Source organism: Habropoda laboriosa, unplaced genomic scaffold, assembly GCF_001263275.1.
Source record: "Habropoda laboriosa isolate 0110345459 unplaced genomic scaffold, ASM126327v1 scaffold28, whole genome shotgun sequence".
Taxonomy (NCBI): Eukaryota; Metazoa; Arthropoda; class Insecta; order Hymenoptera; family Apidae; genus Habropoda; species Habropoda laboriosa.
The window spans coordinates 1,953,486-1,966,744 of NW_017100174.1; the positions used below are offsets into that span (position 1 = coordinate 1,953,486).

The 13,259-nt window shown below is 40.3% G+C and overlaps 1 protein-coding gene across 1 annotated transcript in view; it reads left to right on the plus strand.

Moving 5' to 3' along the window:
* The window catches only part of LOC108578732, a 124,569-nt gene that overhangs the window by 46,296 nt on the left and 65,014 nt on the right, over positions 1 to 13,259 (plus strand). Inside the window, exon 7 of the mRNA XM_017942109.1 lies at positions 8,550 to 8,769. Coding sequence (XP_017797598.1) covers positions 8,550 to 8,769 — 220 coding nt within the window. The remainder of the gene's footprint in view (positions 1 to 8,549; positions 8,770 to 13,259) is intronic.

The following is a 13,259-nucleotide window of genomic DNA, read 5'->3' on the forward strand; positions in this document are numbered from 1 at the left end:
TTACATTTGGAACGAAAAAATTTCTACCAAATTCCAAATTCATAAATTTCACAAAAATTTTGCCACAATTTACATCAGAAACGAAGAAATTACAAATTACTATTTTTTACAAAAATTTCTCTTAATCTAAAAATCATCATATTCGATCGTTTCTCATCGCAAAACGCGTCGGACAAGCGATCATCGTCACGAAGCGTCGAACAGAGCGCCGCGATCGACACGAGAAATCCCGAGAATCGAGTGTTCGCGTACCAGGAACGTCCAGAGATTCGTCTCATAGCTGGGGTGAAAAAAAGCGTTTCCCGCGAAATAGTCGAGGAGGAGTGAATTGAAATTAAAGGGACGCTTCCTCCGGGTTGGGAATTTTAATATCCGCGAACGAACCTCGTTAGAGGAATCTTGATAGTCAATCTTCCCGTGGACGTCCGCGATATAGCTAAACGGGCTACGACAAAACGCGACCGTGTCGATTTCAAGTGTCGTGGTACACCGGGGACAGGCTTCCACGACGTCGATTGGAAGATCGCGTGAGAACGATAGCGAACCGTGACGCTTTATCGAAGGACGTATACGAGACTAGATAACGCGAAGAAACTAGGCGAAGACCGTGCATATATCTCCACGATATACAACGTTTCAGTTTAAATGTGCAGATTGTTTCTTAATGTTTGAAAGATACACTTTGAAGATAGCTTAAGGAAATCGGTGGAAGGATCTCCGTTGGTTTTCTTGCAAATTTTCCGCATAAATCGTGGATACAAGGTTTCGAGACAATCTGAGAATATCTTGAGACGGAACTGTAAATATGGAAACCTTGAAAATTGTAGAGAAGTCTTGAATTTCTTGAATGTTCAATAAGATTCTCGGTATGGTATTGAAATATTGAAAAGTGAGATGGCTTTTTGTCGTAATAGTAAATATTCAGGGAAAGTATGAAGGGAGTAGGTTGTCAAATATTCAAGATTTCGTGAAATTTGCAAGAATTCGCGAAACTTTTGAAAATACAAATTTTTATAGGACACTGAAGTTTCTTGAATTTCAAATTTCCATACGGGACACCCGTAACGCGTCGAGTTCCATTAGCGTCGTTTCTGAAATAGAGGTCTGAAAACAGGAGATGCAGTGTTGCTTTTGTATCTCGAATTTTCATACGAGCTATTCATAAACTGTTCGTCTACTTTGAAAGCAAATTTTGGATAAGTGCACACGCGAGATTCGCGCCCGTGGTTTCGGCTGATGTTGATTTTCCTTCGGACGAGAGCCTTGCAGTGCCGACACTAATTTGTACTAACTTACTTTCGCTGTGAATTGTATTACTTAGGATAGGAATAACACGAGCTTGAATCGATTCCTCGTAGAATCTTGCGAGAGTAATTCGGATATTGAGAAACAATCTGTACGAAGGATCGTTTATTTTCGAATTTTCATTTTTATCAACTATTTCTAGTTTATTTAGTTTCTCAAGCTGCGTCTACGCTGTGCAACATAACACGTTATGTAGCAAAATTATAAAAGTTGTTTGAAAAAAAATTTTGTGTTAAATAACAAAAGATTGTTATATGACGTTGCCAGTCGGTCTGAACCAGTGTGATACGGTGACAAAACATTTTCGTCTACGTTTGATATCATTGTTAACCTTCCGGAGGACGGTGGCCGGGTCATCTCTGACCCGACTTTCGCGAAATCTACGAAATCACGACCTGATACTATAAATATGTTTCTTATTTTAATTGTAATATATCTGGACAATCTAACGCCTAGTAAAATAAAAAAAAAATGTGATTTCATTTCCGTACGAATTTAGTTTTGGGGAAGATTTTACTGTCGGGTCACATTTGACCCAGCACCACCATAACGCCATTCGATGTCTCAGGGTTAATAACGAGATGTGAAATGTTGCACAAATTTGATACAAACGTGTTATCGCAATACCAAAAAGTATAATCTTTTTCCAAGATTACAAAACAATTTATTTTACAACACTGTTTTGCTACGCAGCGTAGAGGCAGCGTTAGGCTGCTGAAAATACAAACGATTGAGTCGAAGAACTTTCTCAAGTAGATTTCCATACAAAATGGAGCAAAGGAAAGAGATACGAAGAAATTATAAGCAAGCAAGGGTACAAGTATCTTCGATTAGAAATAAAATTTTATATCGGACCACTTTCCGAAGTCTCGATCGAAGATGCATATTACTCAGATCGTGAAATTCGTCGGAGAATCATAAAGGGATCGCGATAAAACTATACAGCCGTGCTTACGCTAGGCACACGATAGTAATTCTCGTGAACAATGACCGGCCCCGTGAATTCAACTATACCCTTGGCGAACTTATAAAAAGCAATCTTCGTATTTTCATCAGCCGAACGGAATAATTCAATCTCCGATCGTTTAATCGAAATTCGCCGCGGAAACGGAATAATTCCGCGCGAAACAGCGTTTCGAAGGAGACGCGGATGAAAGGTAACAGAGAAGCGTATTTATCCTACGTTCGAGAGAAACGCTTCGTCGGTTAGACAGAATTTTTTCAAAGAACGATTCGCGTCCACGAAGACTAAGGTATTACCGGAAGTTGCGGCGACCTCGAGTCGCCGTATTGGCGGCAAGAAGCGCGAATTTCATTCTACGCGATGCTAGAAACAACGTTAACATTCCAAAGAAGAGATAATAAACATTTGTATTCTCACTAGAATTACAATACAGTAAAATATATATACGCGTCATTGTAAGTTTAAGAGATAACCGTGATAAACACATGCATCCCCGCGTTATCCAGCGACGGCTCTTACATGGAGCTGAACTATAACCTCTGATAACTTTTTTTCTTTTCACATGAACTGTGCTGCATTTTATCCTCATTTCCGCGCTATTTTCTTTCACGTAAGTGTGGCCCAACCTGTCTGTCTCTCTTTTTCTTTCTTTCTTTCTTTTCTATACTCTCTCTTTCTTTGCGCCTTTCTCTCTCTCTCTCTATCTATCTTTTCTCTTTCTATTTGATTTCTGTTTGAAAACACGTTCTTGTGGATACTGAGAAAAGCAACGTTCGTAGCGATCCTAGACGAGTCGTTTTCTCTATCTCTTTCTTTCTCTCTCTCTCTCTCTATCTATCTCTATCTCTAGCGGCTAGGGTGAACGTTTTCAACGCAGCGTAGAGGCAGCGTTAGGCTGCTGAAAATACAAACGATTGAGTCGAAGAACTTTCTCAAGTAGATTTCCATACAAAATGGAGCAAAGGAAAGAGATACGAAGAAATTATAAGCAAGCAAGGGTACAAGTATCTTCGATTAGAAATAAAATTTTATATCGGACCACTTTCCGAAGTCTCGATCGAAGATGCATATTACTCAGATCGTGAAATTCGTCGGAGAATCATAAAGGGATCGCGATAAAACTATACAGCCGTGCTTACGCTAGGCACACGATAGTAATTCTCGTGAACAATGACCGGCCCCGTGAATTCAACTATACCCTTGGCGAACTTATAAAAAGCAATCTTCGTATTTTCATCAGCCGAACGGAATAATTCAATCTCCGATCGTTTAATCGAAATTCGCCGCGGAAATGGAATAATTCCGCGCGAAACAGCGTTTCGAAGGAGACGCGGATGAAAGGTAACAGAGAAGCGTATTTATCCTACGTTCGAGAGAAACGCTTCGTCGGTTAGACAGAATTTTTTCAAAGAACGATTCGCGTCCACGAAGACTAAGGTATTACCGGAAGTTGCGGCGACCTCGAGTCGCCGTATTGGCGGCAAGAAGCGCGAATTTCATTCTACGCGATGCTAGAAACAACGTTAACATTCCAAAGAAGAGATAATAAACATTTGTATTCTCACTAGAATTACAATACAGTAAAATATATATACGCGTCATTGTAAGTTTAAGAGATAACCGTGATAAACACATGCATCCCCGCGTTATCCAGCGACGGCTCTTACATGGAGCTGAACTATAACCTCTGATAACTTTTTTTCTTTTCACATGAACTGTGCTGCATTTTATCCTCATTTCCGCGCTATTTTCTTTCACGTAAGTGTGGCCCAACCTGTCTGTCTCTCTTTTTCTTTCTTTCTTTCTTTTCTATACTCTCTCTTTCTTTGCGCCTTTCTCTCTCTCTCTCTATCTATCTTTTCTCTTTCTATTTGATTTCTGTTTGAAAACACGTTCTTGTGGATACTGAGAAAAGCAACGTTCGTAGCGATCCTAGACGAGTCGTTTTCTCTATCTCTTTCTTTCTCTCTCTCTCTCTCTATCTATCTCTATCTCTAGCGGCTAGGGTGAACGTTTTCAATGCGTATATCTGCATAATAAGTATTTGTACACACCCGTCGCGAGCATTGCCAAACGTGAGCGCCAAGTAGCAGCGGTCGAAACGTGCGGTACGATCGCGATGTGTGTATATGTATGTGGGTCACGTGTAGGTACTCGCGAATATGAGATGCTACAGTGGTCATGTAAACCGAGTATAATTAGGATAGAGCTAGGATACTCTGATCCCTGTCTCGCGAGTGTCGGGTGTTCCCCGTGTATATACGCGGCGTTCCACGCCACGAATCGAGTGTCAAGTCACCGCCGCGGCGTGCGCGTACACGCCGAACGAGTTTGGCGAACGTGAGAGAACTCGAGACTGCCGTGAAAATTTCACGTCACCTGCTGCACACTACCGGGCTAAATGTCTTTACTCGCGAGGAGAAATTAGAGAGGAATGTCGCGCGGTGTAATGGAAATTGTTGAAAATTCTCTTTGTTCGTTTTAGCTGAATTGTACATATGAAATGATCGTGCCGACCTCTAGCTCGCAACTGTAAGTTAGAAGATTATAGGTTTTTACGGGGGAATTTTCAACGAGACTCACTTGTTGCTGATATTTACATCGGCGCTGGGAGAGTCGGTCGAAATGGACCATTAGCGAAATTCGAAGAGTGTAACTTAAAGTTTGATTGAAAAATCGCGAAGTAGAAGTGAACATGCGAAAAACAAAGCATCGGAAATTCACCTTTGTTCGAAAAGTTGCTAATGGATCATTTTAGCTCGGTTGATCCTTCCAGTGTCGAGAGTAAAAGAATTAATAACGAAATTAGCGTATTTCGAGTACTAATCTGGAACATAGATCGGAGGAAACACTTCGGTGAAGTGTAGCATTTAGAGATTCACAATGCTATAAATCAAACTACCTAACTTCCTACACAGAGACACCATTTTTCGTGTCTAAAATGTCGTGACACGTTACGGGCATGGAAAGCTTGCAAACTGTTTCAAACTGTCTACGAATCGAACGTAAGAAAAGGAGAAAACAAAAACGAAGAAACGTGAAAGATGGGGAACATTCCGAACTCACGACGTCACCCTTATAGTGCTTTTTAGCGGATCGATGCTTTTACACCCCTTGCAGAGCGTTCCAATAGTACGACATCTAGAAAACGTGCTCACCCTTTTCTCTCTCTCTCTCTCTCTCTCTCTCTCTCTCTGTCTCTCTCTCTCTCTGACTATCTATCTCTCTCTCTCTCTTTCTCTCTCTCTATCTATCTATCTCTCCGATCTTTCTCTGTCGCTCTTTCTCTCGAGGTCTTCGGGGCCGGTGGAAAAGAGCACCGAACGAATCGAAGCAAGGATATTTCGTACGAATCGATAGGAAAAGTACTGTTTTTCTCTGCTGGGAGAAATGTCCCAATAAAGTTCCGTTCGTCGATCATCCGACAGGAAGTCCTTTCGAAGTGTCGATACGAGAGAAAGATAAAAATCGAACTGAGGGAAGGAACGAGAACGGTGGGATCGAGGAGATCCCCTCGCGCCCGTTTACTTCCGGAGACACGAAAGAAATAGATCCCGTTACCCGAGACACCTCGTAGCGCTCTTCTTTTTTTTTTTTTTTTTCAAAGTTCCGCGCGGATCCACGGAAACCGACGGCGTTGCCTGTGCGCATGAAATATGAAGGTGGATTAAAAAATGAGGAGATCTAGATGTGTTTTTTTTTTCCTTTGAGAAGAAGTGCTGCCTTTGACGGTGCTTCGAGTGTCTTTTGTGAAGCAATGTTTTATGAATCTTGAAGAATTGGGTGGTTGATCATTCTTTCAGAAGGGTTTCACGGTGGAAATGTGGAGGAGGAGGGTCCTTTGGAGAAAAATTGTCATACATGATTCTACGAATTACTTGAATAATTTTCAATCGCAATATTACAGTGTGCTTCCATTTCCTTCGAAATTTTGAAAGGATACAGATTGGTGCAGTCGAAAGGGGCAAAATTTACAAGTGAAAATTTATATCAGCTTCGAAAAAGACATTTGGAAACCTTCAATTGCGATATACTCTTATTTTCTTTGATATCTCGAAATGATGCGAATTGTTAAAACCAAAGGAGTAGAATTTACAGGCTAAAATTTAAAAAAGTCACCTCTTCCAACTTTGAAAAGAAAATAAAAAAATTGCTCCAAATATGAAATATGAGTATCGAATGGACACTTCCTTCAAAATTTCAAAGTGGTATAAATTGGTGCAATAAAAAAACGTAGAATGTATAAACTCAAAATCAAGAGAATGCCATTTTGCACTAGCTTCTAAAAAAAATAAGAAAAAGTAACGTTGTTCAATCACAATATTACAATACGCTCCTACTTCCTCAAAATCTCGAAATGGCACAAACTCTCGCAATCGAGGATAACAAAATTTGCAAACCCAAAATTGAAAAAATCTGTACCAACATCCACAAGTGTACCACCCCACATTTCCACTTCAAACAATCAATAACCCCTCTAAACCAGAATTTTCTCCAAAAAGCATCTCTTCGAACGATCAACAACAACCGTTTCTAAAGTAAAACCAAACCTAACGTACCACTGTCTACCCACTATCTGCTCGTGCTTCACTTACCTCGAAACTACAAAACAGATCCTCCTCGCAGGCATCGCGATCGGTTGACGAGGCGGAACCACATACACACACGCGTGCAACAGTTAAAGAGTTTCAACCCACCCAATGTCTGGCTTGCGCCACGCAACGTTAGCGCCCCTTATCCCCCTAACCCTCGTTAGAGAGATGATTCAAAAGGACCGTGACGCCGTGATACCGTGCAGAAGAGCAGGCATCGAACGGGGGAGTTCCTTGCGAATCTCGCACGCGGCTCAACCATCCACCGTATCCCTCAGAACTTCCAAACAGCCTTCTCTCTCACCCCCTGTTTAATCTGTGTACACAGGATTGCGTATGTAATTAGGTCTCGCCAGGCACCAAATCCCCCCGGCACGTTATGATTGTGCGCGTAATTATGTACGAGCGCTAGCGAGTCGTTTTGGTATGAATGACAACGTGACAGTATACATATACATATATATATATACATATATACATATAGAGAGTGAATTCCTTTGATCTTGCATGAGACTGAGGCAAAAGTTTCATGAGGTGAGTTCACACGATAGGAACGTTAGGAAAGATACATTAGGGATGATTGAGCTAGTTGAAGAAGAGGAGGACAGGCACGGGTGAGAAACGGGATGGAAAGTGAATAGGAAATTTTGGTGTTGTTTTTGTATTGGAGACTTGAGTGTGTTTAGAGAAGATGATGATTTTCTTCGATCGTTTTAAACTAGTGTCTGTGCTCCTCGTTGGATTGGTCACGCGCGAATGCTGACGCCTTGGCTCGCTGCTCTCGAACGAATTGGCACCGGACGATGGAATTGCTACGAGATTCCTCGACGTTCTTCAGAATTTTAATTCGAAACGAGAGAAAGAATCGGTCTGTTCGGGTTTCGCTATGGAACGAGGGTAACGTTTAGTTCGAGTGTGTAAAATTTTGACCCTTTGGTCGGAGTACCTCGTAAACCGCGTATTTTTATGGATTACACTATTTTCTTCGGTCGATGCATACGGTGTATTCGTGAGGAAAAATCGAGGTTTCGTTCAGAGTAAGGTGTGCTGCTAGCTTTACGCGATTAAATCTCGCGCGGCTGTAAATTCCTCGATAACTCCGTATTATTTCGCGGCTGGTCTGTGTCGGTTGTGGGGAGAAATGGAAGTTCGGTGGGAGTAAGAAGGAAAATCTGGGAAAGATTCCCGGCTTGTTACTAAAATCGGGGGGAATCCAGTTACCCGTGGGAACCGGATCTTTGTCGTTACTTCTGAAACGAAGAAAATTTCGCTCTCGCAGCGAGAATGACAGAAAATCTTCTTGCTAGCCAAGATCGGATCTTCCGTGCTATCTCTGAGAGGGAAACGGTCGAAGAAAATGATCGAGATTCGAAGAAATCGCGGTAAGTTAAATACTCTACGGAAAATGCAAAAATTTCGCGCAGTTCAGAGCTATCTTTATTCGATTGAAAAAAAAAATGACGAGCGAGTTAACTGGATTAATGAAAAATAAAGTGTCGAATCTTCCTCGTTACTCTCGAGAACCCGAACGACGAATTCGATGCAAAAGGCAGCGAGTCAAGGTTGTCGGAATGATCCTTGCAAAAGAACAGAGAAAAAGAAAAGAAACAAGTGTCCAATCCCCCTTGCCACGAGCTCTCGATGCGCTCATTCTAACTTGGCTGTGCAACGCTGCTGTGCACCCGCAGAAGATGCACGTGTACAAGAAAACGCTGCAAGCGATGATCTACCCGATCTCCTCGACAACGCCACACAAGTTCGTCACCTGGACTGCCACATCGCCTACCTATTGCTACGAGTGCGAGGGTCTTCTCTGGGGTATTGCTCGGCAAGGAGTCAGGTGTACCGAGTGCGGGGTCAAGTGCCACGAAAAGTGCAAGGACTTGCTGAACGCCGACTGCTTGCAACGTGAGTAACTTTTTTTATTATTGCAATTATAGTTACTATCAGGTGATTCTGTAATTTTGTGGCGAAGTTTAGATGAATAAACTGTTGGAATGTAGTAACTTTAAATTTTGTGGAAAAACGTGATTGCCTTCTCGTTGAGTAGCTATTTTCTTATTATTATTAGGTTATTCCATAATTTTGTGCGGAATTTTATACCGAAGTTTGGGTGAATAAAATTTTGGAAAGTAGTACCTTTAAATTTGTTGAAAAAACGTAATCGCCTTCACGTTCCATAAATTCTTCCCATTTTTTATTTTGGTGGAGTCATTATGCCTTCGTTATAAAATTTCTCTGGTTTTTCATTAAATATATTTTCCCGATAATACGAACGGGACAGAGTACCGTTACAAAAAGATAATGTGTTGATACAGAAAAATCATATCTCACAATGAATTCGTAAAAGCATCTCTGGACCATTTCTAAACTGGAAATACTACTCTCAGATTATTTATCCCCCTATTTTCACAACAGTTCAGTCTCGCCAAGTAAACCAACGCGAATTTAATCAACCATGTTCGCAGTTTATGTTTATTGTCGCTAAATTGACGCCATTCTGTTGGCTGAAGCAGTTAGAATAGTTGTCGATTGCTAACTTACGTCTGTAAGCCGCTCAAGTGACGTATACATCTGGTCTTCCGTTCAACTTCAGACGAAGTACGGTGAGGTTCAAACAACGACGACAAACAGACCTAACGAGTAATTAAATCGTAAATAATAATCCATCGTTCGAAACAAGAAGCCATTCGAACAAAACGAAAGGAAAAGAAATAGAATCTCGTAAATTGATTAGCTCCGGAAACCGTTATCAACTTTATCAAACTCGAACGATCGATGAGATCGAAGTGCATCGAAGTCACGAGATACGAAACTCTACCTCTAATTAGACTCGAGGCGGTAAAATAAATTGCAATCGTGCAAATGCTCGCGTTGCACGGGAGAATCGCGGAGAATCTGCATAGGAAACAAAACTGTCGAGACATTAACTCGATCCGCGAGAGCAGGTACGTCGAGACGCGATAAAATTACACCGCGTTTCTCCGAACTTAATTACCAGAAGCGAGGCCGAGATGTAATTAACGAGCGGCTCTAATGTCTGCCGCGTTGAGCGCGACCGCGGAAAACGGAAGGGTTGCCGCGAACGGGAATCTTGCAGGCTGTACGGAAATTTTCGGCTCGCTCTAACGAGACAATACGGGCGTGTGAAACGTCGTGAAAATTCGCCGGACCGCATTTACTACCCCGGAATTGTGTCGGTTACCAAAATTTTCATTGGCCGTAGCGAGCGTACAAAACGCGGGAACGATAAGCTGAAATTAGGAAATACGAGTGAAAGCTCGGGAATTTTAAGCGGAAATTTACGGGTTCACGTTGTCGTACTAAAAGCAAAACGCAATGTATTTCGATATCGTGGATGTGGAGTGAAGTTTCAAAAATTGAGACACGTGAAAAGTGTGAAAGATGGATATTTGTCGCTGTGTTTCAGCGAGTTTTCTTTGGGTACCCTTTCTCTGCGGCAAATTTTAATACGGAACGCGGATGATAGACTATAGACGTTCAAATTGGCCAATTTTGACCGTTTCAAGATTTGTCTTATCGAATTAAGATGAAAGTGTTCAAAGGATTAAATTAGGGAAGAAGTGCACCAAAAGGCGAAATGTACAGTGCGAAAAAATTTTCAAAATGCCTATAGAGACCAAAAGCAATGAAAGGGTTAATTTTGTAGCGAATATATTAGGTCTATCGGAAAGTTCTGTCCGATAATGTCATCTCAAGATCCAAAGTTGAGTCATTCTACAGAAATGGAATCCATAAATTACCAAGTTGAGAAGAGGTCATTAATAACGATAGAAATTATATTGTTCAGTAAATGTTAATAAATTACATACTTAATATTTACCAAAAAAAAGTAAGTTCCTAAGCAAAAAAAAATATTTACCAAAATTTTCATATGAATTTTTTCACCTTACGTGTATTGTTAAGGCGTATCCTGTAGCCGGATTTATGGCAGCGAGTCAAGTGGTCGCCGTCGCAGGCAAATATCGCTTTTGCAAAACACCACAAGTGTTTATTGCGTTGCCTGCGACACCTAGTCCCTAGGACCAGACCCTGCCATAAATCCTGGAGTCTCCGAACGGAAAATAGAAAAGTGGCCCACGACTTTTGCCAACGTCGATGGGCCACTTGACTTTAACAAAGCCTAGAAAAGCGGAGATTCCACAGGATTCCCACGCCCTAAAATAACGCGCTAAGGGCGAAATGGAGGGAGGTTGCGATGCACTGGATTAAACTGATTGGTGATCTAGAAAAGGAAAAATCACCAATCAGGGTGTTTTTAGGAAAATAGGAGTCTTCTTCGAGGGAAACCGCAGAGACTCCGGCAGAAACACTTGGCGATTCGCGGGAGAAACACTTGGCCACTCGCAAGTGAAACACCTCTCACTTCGCAGTAGAATTTATATCTTGAATTAGTTGTAGAAAATAGAACATAAAATAAAAACTTGGTGTTTCAATCAAGAAACTGGTCCTTCGAAGCCTTAGAACATTAGTCGGCACACACGTGCAAACATCGTCGAAGCTTGAACGATCGAAAGATCAACCGCAAGCCCTAACATGTATATCGATTAGGCGTATCGTGAAAGAATTGACAGACGATCTAGCAAAGGTAATACGACGAGGAAAAATGATTCCCCAATCGAAGCTTGAACGATCGAAAGATCAACCGCAAGCCCTAACATGTATATCGTGAAAGAATTGACAGACGATCTAGCAAAGGTAATACGACGAGGAAAAATGATTCCCCAAAAACGCAACGTTTGAAAGCGTTTCATATGAACGGTGCGAGAAACGTCATTGAGGATTGAAAATGGCCGATCATTTGTTCCGCAACGCTTGTTCGTTCGATCGCCAATGGCCAAAAATTAAATCGATAAACGCTTTGGCGTGCCGATGAAAATGCTAATAACTCTTGTCGGGTGAAAAGTTTGAACGTTTTTCGCGTCGGAAAATTACAGGGAAGAGGATGCTACGAGAATCGATCGGCGCACGCCTAATTGGATCCCGAGTGTGAGGAGTTTTTTATTTCAATTAGACCGGTTCGCAGAATGTTGAATTAATTATTCGAACGGATAAAGTCGAGTAACCGGTGTTGACTGATGAATATGAATTACCAACGCGAGATGCGTTATCAATTGTTTAGCGAGCAAATTTCATATTACACGTGACGGAGATGAATGTCAACGTTACACTGTGGACGTTTTACTTGAAAATTTTTATCCTCGCTTTCTTTCGATCGCGATGCTAAAAAGTTCGTATTCCTTATGAACTTATGAACGTAATTTTTTGTTGGTATACGTGTGAAAGTAATTATGTCGATATTAAATTTGTCAAATTGAAACTGTTCCATTTTTGAATTTGAGATTCAGTCGATGAAATTCGAACTATTCAAAATCTTAACTTAGTCAATGAGAAATTGAAATTATTCAAAATTTGAACGGAGCAATGAAATTTCTAATTTGAAAATTTCGAAATTCAGTAAAAGTGGTTCAACAAAATTAATTTTCATTTTCTTACGATTAAATTAATGATTGTGAAAAGTTCATATTCCTTCAAACTTACGATGATAAACGTAATATTTTTATGGTCACAAATATTAAAAAGAATTACTTATGTTAATGAACAAGTAGTATTCACTAATAATTAGTGTTACTGCAAACAACTACTGTTTTCAATGATATTATAATTAAACGTCAAGAAATGAAGTTGTTGTTGAATGAACGCGAGCAAAACAGAGATAGATTATAGCGAAGTATAAGATAGAAACACGGCTACATAGATTGCTGCATCCTGTTGCTTATCAATTAATAACTAATTAGCGTCGGAGGTCTTTGTAACCGGAGGAGAAGTTTCTTTAACAAGGTATATCTTGTAACCGGCACTTGTTTGCGTAATTAAATAATTAACATAGCTACCAGATCCACGTTTTTTATAACATGATCTTACTTTATTCATGAAACTTGGCATTTTCGAGCAGGTGCATGTTTAAAAGAGCATCGCTGCAATTTAGAAGTATATGAAAACATTCATAAATATTCAAGTGCGGCGAGGAACTCGAAAGGAAAATGAATATTACGAAGAAGAAGTATAAGGACGAGGTCGATAATATACTGAAAGTTTTCGCTGAAATTATGATAGAAATTTTCCTTTGGATGTTTTAGTACGAATATTGAAGTGGTATCGCTTGAAATTTTTCAAGAATTCTCTTTATAAGTATTCTCGATAATTTACAAGATATTTATTAATATTTCTTTTTAATATTTTAGAAATTTTTTTTCAATATTTTAGAAATTTTCTTCTCAATCATTTATGAATTTTCTTTTCAATATATTAGTATGAATATTGAGGCCATAACGCTTGAAATTTTTCAAGAATTCTTTTTACAACTACTCTTAATA